At 46.5% G+C, this 17,370-nt stretch overlaps 2 protein-coding genes across 3 annotated transcripts; one reads left to right on the top strand and one right to left on the bottom strand.

Moving 5' to 3' along the window:
- The first annotated feature begins 75 nt into the window (after window positions 1-75).
- Window positions 76-1,768, top strand: LOC135915104 (putative nuclease HARBI1). The gene is made up of 3 exons (XM_065448099.2): window positions 76-681; window positions 772-913; window positions 1,007-1,768. The coding sequence occupies exons 1-3, from the start codon at window positions 145-147 to the stop codon at window positions 1,489-1,491; spliced, it is 1,164 nt and encodes a 387-aa protein (XP_065304171.2). The 5' UTR covers window positions 76-144; the 3' UTR covers window positions 1,492-1,768.
- A 1,273-nt stretch (window positions 1,769-3,041) lies between these two features.
- LOC135915118 (uncharacterized) lies at window positions 3,042-16,778 on the bottom strand. 2 transcript variants are annotated; one of them, XR_011511187.1, is made up of 7 exons: window positions 15,640-16,778; window positions 15,509-15,578; window positions 14,981-15,092; window positions 14,540-14,672; window positions 11,658-11,782; window positions 3,211-8,366; window positions 3,042-3,104 (listed from the first exon to the last, which is right to left on the bottom strand). XR_011511187.1 is itself a non-coding variant. In XM_065448109.2 (6 exons), the coding sequence occupies exons 2-6, from the start codon at window positions 15,428-15,430 to the stop codon at window positions 8,211-8,213; spliced, it is 795 nt and encodes a 264-aa protein (XP_065304181.1). In that variant the 5' UTR covers window positions 15,431-15,578; window positions 15,640-16,778; the 3' UTR covers window positions 3,873-8,210. The 2 variants fall into 2 exon arrangements, 1 of the variants encoding a protein (XP_065304181.1); XM_065448109.2 differs by lacking the exon at window positions 3,042-3,104 and having other exon boundaries at window positions 3,873-8,366; window positions 15,162-15,578.
- Window positions 16,779-17,370: the final 592 nt, after the last annotated feature.

Raw genomic sequence — 17,370 nt, 5'->3', positions numbered from 1 at the left:
CTGACGTCAGTGGTGTTGCACTTACTCTTCACGTTTTGTGTGATAACTGAACATGCTTCGGCGCGTTCACGTGATTCAAACAGTCACCGCGCATCAACGGATCTTTCTGCGATTCCTTTGTTTGGAGTAGACCGCAGCACAACGATGGATGCGAGCCTGCTTTTTTTGCTTTTTGATCACGGAGGAGAGAGGCGACTTCGAGAACAACGGGACCCGTTCGCCATGTCCGACGAGTCTTTTCGGCGGCACTTTCGCCTTTCGAAAACGACGGCGATGTGGCTGTGCGAGCAGTTATCGGACGACCTGGCGCGCGAGAGAGAAGGGCTCACCGTTCAAGATCAGGTGATTTGCGCCCTTCGGTTTTATGCTACCGGTGGCTTCCAAACGGCTGTCGGTAGCGAAGCCACCGTATCGCTGTCCCAGCCGTCTGTCAGCCGCTGCGTTCGCGCGGTATCGGAAGCGATCGTCCGTGTCGGCACCGAACAGCGCTGGGTGTCGTTTCCGCGTACGAGATCGGAGATAGCGCTCGTCAAGCAAGGTTTCTTGCGGAGCGGCAACATCTCTGACGTCGTGGGATGCGTGGACGGCACCTACATCGCTATAGCCGGCCCGGACCTGCCCCCAGCCGAGAAGCAGACGTACTGGTGTCGGAAGGGATACTACGCGCTGAACACCATGGTGGTAAGCACGCTCTACCTAATGTACTCATGATATATACGAAATCCCAACGCGCGACAACAACTTAATTTACTGATATACTGCAATTCACAGGTGTGCGACTCGAACATGCGAGTGCTGGCCATCGACCCTCGCTTCGCCGGCTCGTGTCACGACGCATACGTATGGCGTGGCTCAGCCCTTCGGAGCATTTTCGCCGACACCGAAATCGTCCACAGAGGAGAGTTTCTCCTTGGTGAGTACAGAAATGCATATAAACGCGCTTGTGAACCGCAGCCAATGTCTATAATGAATTCGGCGCAATTCCTGCGCTACATTTATTCTGCAGGCGACAGTGCATACCCACTGGAGCCATGGCTCATCACGCCGGTTCCGGGACATCCCGCGCTATCGTCTCCGGAGGGCCGTTTTAATCAAGCTCACGCGTCGATGAGGTCTGTGGTGGAGCGCTGCATCGGCCTTATGAAGAGTCGGTTCCGCTGCTTGCAGCGTTATCGTGCGCTGCAGTACTGCCCCGCTGTAGCGGAAAAGATTGTCGCGGCTTGTGCAGCGCTGCATAACTTATGTCTCGACGCCAGCGAGCCGCTTCTTGACGACGACAGCAACATTGCCGGTGAGGATGACGACGACGACGAGGACGACGCCTTGCCAAGTGATGACGGCGGTCCGACCCGTAGCGGCAGAACGCTGTACGCAAGGGGAAAGGCCACACGGGACAGGCAAATTGCACTGTATGGCATCAGCCGCAATGCACATTTGCTGCACATTCAGCGAGCTCGCCGTCGAGCGCAACGTCACGCACTGGACAGCTAGAAAGTTATGCACAATGAGCTTGCTTCCGGCACGGCGCCACATGTGCGTCACTGTGCTCCGTGTGGTGGGACTACAGTTACTCGCAATTTTTCTCCTTCACTGTGTTTGGGCTGCAGCAAGCAGTTTACTGCCTCTGAGACGCAACACCTGTGTGTCGTGCAGTGTGGGTACACGTACTCGCAGTTTTGCTTGTGTGCTGTGTTTTGGGCTGGAGCTAGCAGTTTACTGCCTCCGAGACGCGACACCTGTGTGGCTGTGTGTCGTGCAGTGTGGGTACACGTACTCGCAGTTTTGCTTGTGTGCTGTGTTTTGGCTGAAGCTAGCAGTTTACTGCCTCTGAGACGCGACACCTGTGTGGCTGTGTGTCGTGCAGTGTGGGTACACGTACTCGCAGTTTAACTTGTGTGCTGTGTTTTGGCTGAAGCTAGCAGTTTACTGCCTCTGAGACGCGACACCTGTGTGGCTGTGTGTCGTGCAGTGTGGGTACACGTACTCGCAGTTTAGCTTGTGTGCTGTGTTTTGGCTGAAGCTAGCAGTTTACTGCCTCTGAGACGCGACTCCTGTGTGGCTGTGTGTCGTGCAGTGTGGGTACACGTACTCGCAGTTTAGCTTGTGTGCTGTGTTTTGGGCTGGAGCTAGCAGTTTACTGCCTCTGAGACGCGACACCTGTGTGGCTGTGTGTCGTGCAGTGTGGGTACACGTACTCGCAGTTTAACTTGTGTGCTGTGTTTTGGGCTGGAGCTAGCAGTTTACTGCCTCTGAGACGCGACACCTGTGTGGCTGTGTGTCGTGCAGTGTGGGTACACGTACTCGCAGTTTAGCTTGTGTGCTGTGTTTTGGCTGAAGCTAGCAGTTTACTGCCTCTGAGACGCGACTCCTGTGTGGCTGTGTGTCGTGCAGTGTGGGTACACGTACTCGCAGTTTAGCTTGTGTGCTGTGTTTTGGCTGAAGCTAGCAGTTTACTGCCTCTGAGACGCGACACCTGTGTGGCTGTGTGTCGTGCAGTGTGGGTACACGTACTCGCAGTTTAGCTTGTGTGCTGTGTTTTGGCTGAAGCTAGCAGTTTACTGCCTCTGAGACGCGACACCTGTGTGGCTGTGTGTCGTGCAGTGTGGGTACACGTACTCGCAGTTTAACTTGTGTGCTGTGTTTTGGCTGAAGCTAGCAGTTTACTGCCTCTGAGACGCGACACCTGTGTGGCTGTGTGTCGTGCAGTGTGGGTACACGTACTCGCAGTTTAACTTGTGTGCTGTGTTTTGGCTGAAGCTAGCAGTTTACTGCCTCTGAGACGCGACACCTGTGTGGCTGTGTGTCGTGCAGTGTGGGTACACGTACTCGCAGTTTAACTTGTGTGCTGTGTTTTGGCTGAAGCTAGCAGTTTACTGCCTCTGAGACGCGACTCCTGTGTGGCTGTGTGTCGTGCAGTGTGGGTACACGTACTCGCAGTTTAGCTTGTGTGCTGTGTTTTGGGCTGGAGCTAGCAGTTTACTGCCTCTGAGACGCGACACCTGTGTGGCTGTGTGTCGTGCAGTGTGGGTACACGTACTCGCAGTTTTGCTTGTGTGCTGTGTTTTGGCTGAAGCTAGCAGTTTACTGCCTCTGAGACGCGACTCCTGTGTGGCTGTGTGTCGTGCAGTGTGGGTACACGTACTCGCAGTTTTGCTTGTGTGCTGTGTTTTGGGCTGGAGCTAGCAGTTAACTGCCTCCGAGACGCGACACCTGTGTGGCTGTGTGTCGTGCAGTGTGGGTACACGTACTCGCAGTTTAGCTTGTGTGCTGTGTTTTGGCTGAAGCTAGCAGTTTACTGCCTCTGAGACGCGACACCTGTGTGGCTGTGTGTCGTGCAGTGTGGGTACACGTACTCGCAGTTTAACGTGTGCTGTGTTTTGGGCTGGAGCTAGCAGTTTACTGCCTCTGAGACGCGACACCTGTGTGGCTGTGTGTCGTGCAGTGTGGGTACACGTACTCGCAGTTTAGCTTGTGTGCTGTGTTTTGGCTGAAGCTAGCAGTTTACTGCCTCTGAGACGCGACACCTGTGTGGCTGTGTGTCGTGCAGTGTGGGTACACGTACTCGCAGTTTAACTTGTGTGCTGTGTTTTGGCTGAAGCTAGCAGTTTACTGCCTCTGAGACGCGACTCCTGTGTGGCTGTGTGTCGTGCAGTGTGGGTACACGTACTCGCAGTTTAGCTTGTGTGCTGTGTTTTGGCTGAAGCTAGCAGTTTACTGCCTCTGAGACGCGACACCTGTGTGGCTGTGTGTCGTGCAGTGTGGGTACACGTACTCGCAGTTTAGCTTGTGTGCTGTGTTTTGGCTGAAGCTAGCAGTTTACTGCCTCTGAGACGCGACACCTGTGTGGCTGTGTGTCGTGCAGTGTGGGTACACGTACTCGCAGTTTAGCTTGTGTGCTGTGTTTTGGCTGAAGCTAGCAGTTTACTGCTTCCGAGACGCGACACCTGTGTGGCTGTGTGTCGTGCAGTGTGGGTATGTGTAGCTGTGGTGTTCTCGCTTTCTGTTGACAGTCATGAATGTAATGCACCGTGCATCTTGCATGAACAGTGAGAAAAGAAGAGCAGTAAGAATGGTTGCACATCATTGCAACATCCCAGCATCATAGCGTAATGGCATTATAGCATGCAGTTGCGATGTTACCATTACTTCATCCCCCTAATGCTGTTGTGATTTCTTTCTTGTCACTTCATCGTATTTGTGTCATTTTCAGTATCACTCTCACCGCCTTTCCATTGCATATCGTGCTGCTGCCTATGCCGTTGTCGTCATACCGTGAAATCAGCTGTTATTATTCAATAAGACAGACAGAGACAAAGGGAAGAAGGAAAGGCAGGGAATTTAACCAGACTGAGTCCACTTTGCTACCCTACATCAGGCATGCCGTTGCATTCATTGTGCCCGCATCTCTGAGTCAGAATCGCACAACACCATCTCCATCATTGGCTTTGATCTTGTGATGACACCATTGTCATCCTGTTTTTGTCAGCATACCAGGTTCATGAATTCCAGCATCATGTCATCTCGCTGTGTGTGTGTTAGGCCATTGTCATCATATTTCCTACACAGCTTCAACATTTCATGGTTGACGTTCAGTGGCCGTAACGCCGTCATCACCACACCATCGTGTGCATCGTGTCGCTACTTTGTTGTCAATAATGCGTCATCCAGAACTGTTGTTCAATTGTTGCTGTACTGTCGGCCTTGTGAAATTCCGTTAGTATCATAGCTGTGACGTGGTAGTGGGTCCAGTCTCGCATTTCCCTCGGCAGAATCTTCTCAACTTGGTATCAACTCTGTTGCACCACTGTAGAGCAAGGATGTCTACTGCAAGTGTTCGTATGAGCCATGTAGTGTGCAATTGCTAATCTTCGAGGAGCAACAGCTTTCTTCAAACACATACACGAAAGGTTTGCGTGAAGCAATTGTAATGCATGGAGGCTGCAAGAACAATTTTTGCTCAATGAAAGTGGGACTGATACCTTCACCGTATGTGGAGGAGCAGTATTTTTTTATGGGTGTAATCGCACGTGATTGCTTCTTATAACACAAAAGCGTCACTTCGAGGTGAATGTGTAATACTTTCCTAACCTGCAATGTTGCAGAAGTTTCTAAACATGTGAAAGTGCTGCGTACTACCTTTTTTTTAAATAGTTGAAGCATTTTGTAGCCTCCACCATATATCTAATAGGGAGGTCATTCTCACAGCCAATTGAAAATGGTCACTGAAAGGGCAACGTGGGAAATTTTTCTATGTCCTCTGGCCTTGAAATAGAAATGTTGAGTATACGTTCCCTTTTGCACTTTAATTGTTCATGCCAAACGATGTGACTAAACATGAATTAGTTTTCCTTATCACGAACCTCAAATATTGGTTGCATGCTCCCGGGCCATGCCCACGCATGTATAACTCTGCACTTGGCTTCCCGTGTTTGTGATGTCGTACACTACACGACCACCTAGACCACAAACGACGAAGCTAGGACCCTTTTGCACGAGTCGATGGCCAGCAATCATCATTGTGAGATACGTCACAACCGATGCTTTTCTTTGTCTACCTGCAGCACACGGTGTTGTGTTTGGGCATGTCAGCTGCCTTGCACAGTGGGCTCAAAAAATATCGATGCTGCAGTGCTGACTGTGTCTGAGCAATCGAAGGTTTATTCGCAATTTGAAATTACGGATGAGCTTCTAAGCCAATTATGCCATTCCACTGGTAACAGTAATGTCAGCGGCATTTGGATATTAAAACATCCTAATGTACACAAACACCAGAGGTTCCATTTAAAGTGTATCCAAACTGTACAAGTCGCTTGCGTAACATCACCATCACAGCAATCGCATTGAAATGTGTTGAACCCTAAGAAGAAATAAAAATTGCGGTATTACAAGAAAAATGGCACCTGTGCGTAACATAGGGGCAAATTTTACTACAAATCGGCTAACAGGTAATTTCGGAAAGCTTAATGAAAGAAGGTCGCCACGACGTGTAACATAACACGATTATATGTACCTGAGTGTGAATGACACCCAACAATGACCTTCAAACGTGGTACAGCTTACGTAGCATTGCTGCACATTAAGTACGCTTGATGATGTACAATATTAAATTGGCAGCATATTTGCAACACCTTTGCGAACTCGAACTATGCGGTTCATGTTAAAAAGTGCAACTTGCGCAATTGTTCCTCGTTTGAGTGGCTGACAAAATTTAAATTTCATTCCCTTCTATTGTGTTGCACAACTTTGAAAATAAATTTACAACGGAAACTAAGCATTGTGTTAAAAGCAGTGTGGGGCTCATCATACGAAGTTTTTTGTTTTTAGGTGCGTTTCAAAATTCGCTGGTCACCTTATTTGGTTAAATGATACGTTACGATCTATGTTGCATTATCATGTGTATCTCAATGTGTCGCCTGTATTGCTGTGACTGAGAAAGTCCGATTTTTGTTGCATGGCTGGCAAAGACAAGCTTCTTATTACCGGGTATTTCCATGTGCCCCTACGAGGTCATGTTCACTCATGAACGAAACCAAGAAATGCATGCAGCTTAGGTTTCGATAGCATAAGCTGTTAAGGAACGCACTCAAACTTTTGTGGCAACAGTTTGTTGTTCTGTATGCACTGGAAGACATGCTATGTGGACTGTGCTGTTACTGTGCTTGCTCAAATGGTGTCGTGCGACAATTCTTTTAATAGAATTTGACCTCTTTGAATGATTGGCCATATTCATCATGTTCCCTTCAGTTTGTTGTTGAATACTTCCATAGTGTTTCCTACGTGTGTTACATTGTGACACACATCGAGAGTTATTTATGCTGGAAGTCGTTAACATGACGAGATTTTTCCTCTGTCTGAGGCGGACACAGATTTGTGTCCCATCATCGAGGAGCGGTTTACTTAAACCGACAAGTTATGCTCGTTTGTACTGCAAAGAAGTGTGCGTGCGTAACACTTTATTAGTATTTCCTTTCAGCATGAGCGTAGGAAGAAATGGTGACATCAGTTAGCGGCTCGGACGCAAACTACTAATCCATGTAATTCATAGCTTTGGCATGCATTTGTGTAAGCTACACGAAGTTTACGTGATGTTGTGTTGGCAGTGAGGGTGCAAGAATTAGCTTAAAATCGGCTTTTTTCTATACTCCAATGGCACAACAAAGATGTGCGGTGCCTATCCATACTTGAAAAGCACTGGAAGTGCATGGTACCTCACAACATTATTGCAAAGCTGGAACTCCCTTGTCAATTGCACCATCTTGACAGAAAGGTGAATTCCTGTTCCATACTGTGCCATGAACAGGGAGGGAATTCTATATAAAAAAAGGGGGGGAACAGCTGTTCACATGCTGCACACCTAGCCAACGAGCCTCCCACATGAATTTTTTCGCTCACAACAGCAGACTTTTCAGCGCTTCACGCTAGTGGCCGGCGCATGTACGTACACTTGGGAGGTTGTAATTAGAATGTACTTCATTAAATGTTGAGTTCGTCAAATGGCATCGTCGACCCATCCTCACACGCTTTCACTCGCACATACTTTACAGCATACAGTACACGCCAACGTCGTTATCGCCCCTGGAATTAATCTGGAACATCATGGCTACAGCGACGGCGGAAATGCGCCTACAGCGTCCACATAATTGCTATTGCGGCAAAAACAGATTGGTATAGCTAGAAGTTTCACCAGCCCGGAGTTGGTCACGGCTCTCTGCGTCTGCAGTGACATATCGTGAACTAGAAGCTGTGTGACCGCGTTGATTGCGCCACATGATTTAATAACATTGCAGTTATCAGCTATGGCACGAGAATGTGCAGTTAGATGATAGTGCCACAAATGCTCTTGCCTTTATGCAGAAAAACATGCACAATGCTGCCTCTTTACATACTGTAATGTTGTTTTCGTGTTGGTCTTTAATGTACCTATGTGCTTTCGAAGTGCCCTGTAAATTCCATTATTCCACCAAAATTGACATTGGCCTGCCCCAAATTGCATCAAAATGAATATTTTGTGCCCCAAATTGATCCAAAATACAATTATGTCTGCTCCAGACTGCTCTAACACGCAATGTTACTTGCTCTAAGAATTGCTGAAAAATAATTTGGGGCAGTTTCACCTGTGACATTGCCACACTACATTACTAGTAAACCTTGAAACATATGCTGGTATTTTTAAGAACTTTTAATACATACACATTCGTTAAATATAACCACTAAACTTGTGGTGTGTAATTTGTTAGAAATGAGGCCAGGACTGTGGCCAACTCGGATATTGGCCTCAGTTGCCGCTCCAGGGCGTCGGCCTGCCGCTCCATGGCGTCGGCCAGCCTGCCGACTTGGTTGTTCAGCACCCGCAGCTCAGCAGTTTGCTGCAATAAAAATCTTTCATCAGCAATGCTTCTATACATGTTACTGTGAAAGGCAGAGTTTTGCTGAACATGCAGTCGTCTTCGACGGGGAAACACATGCACATGCAGTGCCACAAGCACCGACACATTCATCCAAACTTGGGCTCTTTCGTACACATCCGCCTAACAAATGTGCTGCCACGTTCTGACCTGCTGTCATTAAATCTTGCGAAAATGTAACGGACACAACGAGGCTACTACTTTCACTCTACCAGCATGCAGCAGCACTGGATGCAATTGCACTGGGAACACAAGAGTACGGTTGGGTCAAAGCCAGGCATGCGAAACGTGTAGACAATCTAATGAACGATTAGTAGGGTTGTCACTTGAACCACGTATTGTAAGTGAACATGGCTAGCCTTCACCGGCACAAAACTGTGCTTTTTGCACAGGTGGCAATTCGCATGTGACTAATTTGTCTATTGCGGCCCAGCCAGGACAGGCTAATGCAGCGTTTGCATATGGTCTCGGTGATTGATCATCTGGCGTGGTGCAGGTGTGACTTGACAGGCATGGAAGTCTGGCCTGTGCCTCTGGGTCAGCAGAACAACAGCTAGTTTCACATACTGCAGATATGGCCTGCATGCCTAATGGTAGGTCGAGCGCAACTTTGCTCTTGTATAGATTTCATCCAGTGCTGTTTCGTCATGGTGACGTTGCCGAATGATGTTTGCATCCGCATTTGGGTGAAGTGTTGCAATGGCAGCACATCACGTCAACTTGCTAGTGCTTGCCTACTGTGACTCCTACTTGCATGTGTGCACTCTCAATCTCAATACTGCTTGCATCACTGCAAGGACGTACCAACGTATTGTTTTCTGAGGGGGTACTGTTGGGTAGGCACTGCAACATGTCTGATTGTTAAATACATAGACAAGCGAACAATGCACTCTATGTAATGTCAACCTCACGACCCAGGACATATGCAAGCCTGTTCTGCGAAACAAAGCTTTCGTAGCTTCGTTTTGCTGCTCTGTACTATTCACCTTTCACCTGTAGGTTTTGGTGCAACTCTTTCTGCTACTGCACTATAGCTCTCGATCCACAATTAAAATGGAATGCATGTTCCTGTGCTAGCGAAGTTCTGTGTGAAACCTGCAAGCATGTATTGCATTGATAGTCAGATGTCGTGTAATTTCCTCCCATTTCTACAGGTAACAGTGATGAGTTGTAATGGACTTATTCATTAACAGTGCGCGTTTTGTACTTACTCACATATGTTACTAATTGTCCCGTCACTGCTTTGCAACTGACATGTTTATTTGTATTGATATTGTTAGTGCTATTCATTTGCCTTACTAGCAACGCGCTCGGGTGTCTCGTTTCATAAAAACTACAGCTGTACCTCGCATTGTCTTGTGCTGGTCGTCCGTCTCTGTTGTTATGTAGCATTGCCGGTTTTTTTTCAGTTCTTGTCAACGCCATGTTTGTAAAACTGTCTGATGCAATCATATGTCGCTCCATGCTGATTTCTGTCATCATAATTGGCATAAATCTTTTACATGTGCTGTGTGCTGCTACGGACACATGTGACGTCACAAATAACATAATAAAAACATTAAGTGCTACAAAGCAATCAACAATGGCTGCTTGACCTTATGGACTCTCACACGAGATTCAGATATTGCCAGATGTGTGGTTACAGCACAGTTATAGCGGCCGTTATAGATGAATGAAAAGCATGCTTGGGTGCAGATGTTCAGCGATATGCATGGCATCTTGATGCATTTGCGAGCAGAGCAAAATTTGTTGAGAACATTTGAAATGAGACACAATCTCAGGGGTGACTGATAACAGAATGCTTGACCCGGGAAAAGTTCACAGAGTGCATATACAAGCAGGACTGCATGGTCAGTGCAAGACCCAGGAAAATGCTGCAAGCAGGCAAACATCAATGAAATGTCACATGTACAAAACATGTTAGGTCAACACCACAGAATGACAAATGTGCAGTGTAAAACAATGCAATGTTACCACACTCAAGAGTGTGCCTATCTTGTGGCGATAGGTAAGCAACAATTGCACTCAATTTCAAAGCAACATTGTGATATGTAGGGTTGCTTATGCACACATTGGTATGCAACTAACAGCTAGTTAAAACAGTTTTGTATTGTTTCACTTGCACATCATGCATTTTCTGTCAAATGTATGTATGTTTTCTAAATGAATGTGCCAGTAATAACGCTTCAATGTTTGGAAGCACAACCACTAGAAATACTGCTGTTGTCGCAGGCATGATGTGGCCCCTGACACCAGGAGAAAGTATCTCGCATTTTGGCCATTGCAAGTGCAACATCGCTATTCATAACGAAAGGTTCTCAGCCATGCCAAAGGTGGTCAGGGGGGGGGGGAAAGAATTGGTGAAAATTATGAGGTGTCTCAAATTCACATAAACATCGCCCTGTTTCGATTCGCTACACTTATCCATATGCCTGGCAAATGTCATGTAGCTGCATCACAGTGCTTTTCAACTGATTACAGAAGTGTGTATAAAATTCATACTGGAGGCCGCGAGGTCCTGATAAGCTATCACCTGAACCCTTTCAGTGCCGTCGACACACTGATGTGTTTCTGCGTTTCTTTGACATTGCTTTTGTGTGTCAGTGATTTGAGGACTACAGAAAGGTAGCATTTGCCATTGCAGGTGGCATCATATTTTTTTCTTTCTGTACAAACAAAAAGAAACTGGCATTTCGTTTGCAATATCTGAGAAATAAAAACCGCTGGGGGTGTTTCATGCCCGAAAGGAAAACAACAATAAAAGGGTTCATCACTTTGTATTGCAGAAATCAGTGCATTTTATGCTAGCTATGCGCACATGAATAACAATGTATTGAACAGCACTACATGTGACAAAAGGTATTGCGGCTGCCTAAGCACTACAAGCTGCTCGTTACAAGACTTCAATTCACTTTTCTGGGCATAAACTTGCATGTGATGCGCAACTTTGTTTTGCACATTAAGTTATGTTCATACCGTCTAGAAAAGCGCAACACATTCCAGAATCCCCTAGACAATAGTCAATACTTCTCATGTCAAATGTTACATACATAATGAAGATTCATACATTCGTACCATACATTCCTTGTCTCTGCATTTGAGTTACTAGTTTGCTTAACGTGCTGAATTGTAGGAACTTTTTCCCTGTTTTCATTTCTATTCACCAACTACACATCTGCACTTGGCTGCGGCGAAAATTCATTCGCTCGGGTTGAATTACACGTACACACTCTATCAGCACTGCCATCTCACCTTGCGGGACTCTTCCAATAATTTTTCAGCCACCTCGTTTCTTGCGGCTGCGAGGGCTACCCTTCTTGAGGTGTCCCCCACAGCCTGCTGCAGCAAGCGGCCTCTTGATGCAGCTCTTGGAGGCCCTGCATAATTTCGGAAGCACACTAGCTTTTAAGCTGCGCGACAAAAAAAATGTAACTACGCTGTTTAAGGAAGAGCAGTGCAATTATGGCAGCATTAGCAAAACAAGTATTCATCTGCACCACGTTTCACGTTGTACTTGACTTGACTGTGCATACACTTCATACCTGAAACACGAATACTTCATTGTCTCACGTGAGGAGCATAAACCTTGCAATTGTAATAGAAGCATGTTAAAATGGAAATTACAGTTGCTTTTACAGCCACACAACTAATGCAGCTCATCGTTTCTTTTATGTGTAGTACAGTGTTTGCATTGTGCATTTAACCTTCCTTGTAATATATCGACTTCCCACAAAATCCTATTCCCCGGCAGTCGATAATAGCATGCGCAGTTCAGGTACCTAGGAAGTTTCTCGTTCTTTCTTAATCTTTCTTTTCCGTACCCCTCATAGAGAGAAACAGCCATTCGCGAGTGCTCAGCCGGCAACCACATTACACGGTGTCATGCAAGTGTTCATTTGGCTGGACTGTATGTATGTGTTGTGTGGCATGGCATTTGCATAATTACATTTGTTGCATTTCAGTCTTGACAATTTCACTTCTGATTTGTGCAAGTTGTGCAAAATTACTTTTCCATATGAAGCTCTGCCAGTTAACAGAAGTGACATAGACCCCCTAGACTACACTCCTAGCTTCATGCATAGGCGAGCTTTGTTAGCAAGCCACTAGGTAATCGCACATGCATGACTGAAAGTGTGCAATATTTTCTCAAACATACAACGAATACATAGCATGCAGGTGTGCATTCACAGAGTGCTGTAGTTGTTGCGTTCATTCAATTTTTTTTACCTTTTTGTGGGCATCTCCCATGTGTTAGGTTTGTCTGCCCACCAATAATACTACATACATTCGAAGCGGTTTTTCACATTGCCCTTGTTCTGCTCACATTTAAAGACCTTTCTGGACAAATTCTTTATTCATGCATTGCCTCATTACTAAATATCCAAACAACCTGAACCATACAGCATCCATTTGCACTTATTATGTACAACATACGTAGCGTTAACATTCAATAACAGAGTATCCATGAAGTATGCGTTCAGTTCGTTCGACTCTTCACCACTCCAATTAAAGCTGAATGCTAAACAATCTGCTGCACAGCTGAGAGTTGGTTGAAACATGAAGTTGCCTCAAGCACACGCATAGCATCTTTCATACCCACTAATGACCAAGACTCTTACACGCATTACTCAAACGCTTCACCTAATTGCATTTTACATCCACTTGGGCTCCTCGCATCGCATATTCACATATGAGCAGGCTTGTTTTGTTCAAATGTTATTGCCCTTTATGTAATATTCCGACTCTGCGGTCTGTAAGGAAATTACATGAAATGAAAAAAGCATGTGTGGCTCGAAGTGACATTTCCACACATAACTGCCTTGTCAATGCGAATGCTTGGTCCTTTACCAAGCATCTAGTGGTCAACGAGTTTACAGTGGTGCGTTACTACATGTCCTGTTCCATAAAGTTGATCCCCCAAAACGCAAAAAACGATAGGTTATCAAATCACTGCCATGCTGTATGATTCTGAGATTGCAGCATAACGACGTACCACATATGCATAGTTACAAGTAGGTGCACATCTTACTGCTTCAGGATAGCAATAGCAAATATACGTCCAAAAAATGTATGGCATGCCTTGCTGACACACCTTTTCCTCAGTGCTGTTTCGATGTCTGTGTGTATAGCGTTCATGAGCAGTTCCACTAGGTTACAGTGCTGTCCGAACAAGTGCTCCTTGTATGCCTTCAGTTTTCCTATTAACCAATACGCCACGTGGACAAATAAGCTTTACGTGCCTTTCACATTTAAACACTTGCTATGAAGCGTGTATAACTGGCCATATCGGTAAGTAATGTATGACAACACCGTGGCAGACGGGGACAAGCAACATTATACACATGTGAAAAGTGCGTCTTCCTTTCTCATGTTTGTAACGATTGCATCTTTTATTTCAGGGCATTACATTCAATCTATCGTGTCCCGAATTTAAAAAAACAATAGGTTTTGCGTAGTCTCTTCATCGCAACACCGCTATGAAGGTTACTGCAATTTTTCGACATACCACTAACCAGTACACATATACTGTGCACACACAGTACACATAGAACCTTTGCGTAATTTAATTTTCTCATGAGGTATAGGTTCCTCGCTAGAAAAATAAATGTCAACATGTGCACGCAACAAGCAAACGCCACGTTAACTTATTTGGTGATCTACAGGGTTTTCGATTACAAAGACGGCGCCGAATAAAACAACACACGAAGAGGGGGGACACGTAAGACAGCACGTCCCCCTTCTTCGTGTGTTGTTTTATTCGGCGCCGTCTTTGTAATCATGCTTAACGAATTAGCCCACCAACACATGCTCAGGGTTTTTGTGCTTACTTTCTTTTTTGCCTTGCTGTGCCTCTGTGTGTACACTGGTACTGACCAAGCAGCAATAAAATCAATTGGTTGTAGTACCTCTCGTGAGTATACCTTCTCTTTGTGGTTTCGTGTCTTCACTGGACATGTTTGTCTCACATGCATAAAGTACTGCAAGGTGCCTTTCATCTTCAGTGACCAGTACAAGGAACTTCTATATCACTATTACAGCTATGGTGACATTCAATGCACACATTTTTGGCGCGAGGTCGCAATTACGTTCACACACCACACACTTTCATACACGTTCATACACCACACACTTACGGCTGGCAGTACACCTTCCGCCCGTGACGCCGGTGCTTGCCGATGGTGGTTGCTGCCGAGGTGCTGAGGTGTCGCCTGGCTGTGACACCTCAGTCACAGCTGAGGTGTTTGGCTGCTGTTGCTGGGAGTCGCTCTGCATTGAAGAAAAACTAATTGTTAAGCTTAAGAGATGCAGACACTGGTCACAATAGTTACAAAAGGTGAAGCATATTGTGCAATCCAGTAGGCTTTGCTCTATTTAGGTACAGCTTGCCTCCAAGGCCTTCATTTGTAATGGAAACTTGTGCTCCAGCATTGTTTATTGCCTACTAGTTTTATTTACAAAATCTCATTATGCCCTTCCTTACTGCTTAGTTAAACAAGGCAACAGGATAGGTGAAGGTTTCTAACTGCCAATCCTGGCTTTTCTAAAGGAATACAAATATAAAGGGAGATTCTCACTTCGCATTGACTGCTCAAGAAAGGCGCAGGCCGCACCGGTACTGTACTCGCAGGCCCGAGTAGGGCGAGCACTCGGCCCTTCGCTCCCCCAAGGAGTCCACCGCCGGTAGACCTGCAATGTGGTTTGCGTAAACACTCGAAACAGACGTTACCCTAAAGCATACGCGCCTGGTTTACTTACTTCATCTCGGCGGATAGGTTTCCTGCGTCCGCCCTGGCCCGACTCACAAATCGGTTCCACCAACAACGCCACTGCACCACGGGCTTTGTGGGAGGGCCGGCATCGTTTAACAATTTCGCGAGCTCCTCCCACATTTCTTTTTTTCTCTGAGCTGTGAATTTTGGGTCCAGATCTCCTGATTTCACTAAACGGGGATTTCGCTCCATAAAGTTAATTATAATTTCTTGTTGCCGATGGTTTATGTGAGGGCCAATGTCCCGTGGTGCCATGGCGCTGTGATGGACAAACACTGTCGTCTGGAAGCTTGACTGCAGAGGGGTAGAAAATATTCAGGAAAACGTACAGACCGCCACTGGACTCTTTTATTCAGCATCATGAATAAACGCTTTGCAGTACACTCTTCTTGAACTTGTGGGCCTGCATGAAGATTATTATGCGTAGTCAACATCACTGCCGTCTGTTCAATGCCGCGACTTACCGTTGAACGTCATATTTCGTCGACGCAGCAGACGATACATTTGTCGGTGTGGTACTAGAGGCGATTCGAGTTGCAAGTTCTTTCGAAGCATCGCAGTCGTGACGACCAGGCATACACTGTCTGGTGCGCGCCCATTGACAACGATTTCAGCAGTACCATGGGAGAGTTCTCCGAGACAGCAACCATCAACACGACATACTGCCACCGCTACTTTACAGGGATTACCCACGCTCAGTGGCCGACGATCGTGCGTCCACCATTCGCTGCAAGCGTAGACGCAGTCATATTTGCGCTTCAGTTCCAACACTAGTGTCAGCGAAAGCACCAAGACAGCAACTACCAACAAGGCATACTGTGCTGCCGTCAGTTTACGGGGATGCTCGGTAAGCGACGGTTTGTGGTCAGCTGTTTCATTCATTTCAAACAGCTGCCATCTTGAGTTTCGGTTTGATACGTGGCCCTCTGGTGGCAAACTAGCAATTGCAGTTTACAATGCCAGAAAAAAGTGAAACGCCGCTATACCGTACAAAAAGATGATGAAAATAAAATTTTGAGACACATTATGTTGTTACCAGTCACGCGGCCAAGCTCGTCTCATATCTTCACTCGGCAAATCACAACCGAAACTAATAGCAAATGGCTAAACGGCATTTCATTCGATTTACGTTGTCACAGGTGAGTTCCAGGGCGCCCCGGGCACTACGCTCTTCGGGTACGCGGTCTTCCACTGCATTTTAGTGCAAGTTCGGATTCCCTTTTGATGACGTCAGCACTCGCTGAAGTTCAGAACAACAGAACGCGCATCTGATGACGTCAGGCCGAAGTGGACAGTCCACTAGGTGGACTCTTGCAGAATAGCCCCCCTGGTCGTCTCTGCGCTGCGATCTCCCATATCACAAGCAAAATGCAGTGCAAAACGCAACACTTCCGGCGCTGCACTTGCTCGATGTCGGCAAAGACGAAATCGGCGACACGCCGCTGCTGGCGGCAGTCGTCCTCGTCGCAATCACACAGCACGCACAGAAGTTCCCACCGTAACTTGCCGCAACGCCTGGTTGCAGTCGCCCCTAACGCAGCGCTTTCAGAACCACTCCATAGAATAAAGAACCACCACTCGACGACAACGTACTCGCGCGAGATGCAACACAATTGAAAAATGGCGTCATACTACTAACGGCTTCGGCTTTGGATCATTTGAATCCGCACAACTAGTTTCGGTTTTCTTTCCTTGCGTTGAAACAAAAACTGTTTTGCTCACTGATAATTTTACGTCACGTAAGTAATGCTCACAAATGAAACAGCCGTGAATTTAACACGCGTCTTGAAATACCCGCTACGTTCACTTCGCAGAAGCAAAATTTGCTCGTCCGAGTGCGGTTACGTTTGAAATATCTATCGTTGGGCTGTCGGAGCGTGCTCGAAGTGGGAAGACGCGGCGTAAATGTTCTTAATTTGCTTAGCTATAACGGCGCGGCTGCCCTTGATCTCTGTCGAGTGCAGTTTGCTCTGATGTAAGGTATAACTACAAAGCCGCCGACGTTACTGAATAATCTAGTGCACCTGAAGCTGCCAGAACTCCGGTATTTTCTCCACAATTTCTTGCGACTGCGTTCCGCTGTCACCAAATGCGAGTGTAGTGTTTGACGGAGATTTAGCAACACATTTTCCCGAAATATCGTTCACCGCTGTATCACGACGTGGAGAAGCAGCGTTGTTGGTCCTCAGTAAAAT

Source organism: Dermacentor albipictus, chromosome 1 (assembly GCF_038994185.2).
Source record: "Dermacentor albipictus isolate Rhodes 1998 colony chromosome 1, USDA_Dalb.pri_finalv2, whole genome shotgun sequence".
NCBI classification, from domain to species: domain Eukaryota; kingdom Metazoa; phylum Arthropoda; class Arachnida; order Ixodida; family Ixodidae; genus Dermacentor; species Dermacentor albipictus.
Note: the sequence above shows the minus strand (reverse complement) of the source record. Positions and strands in the feature narration are given on the sequence as shown.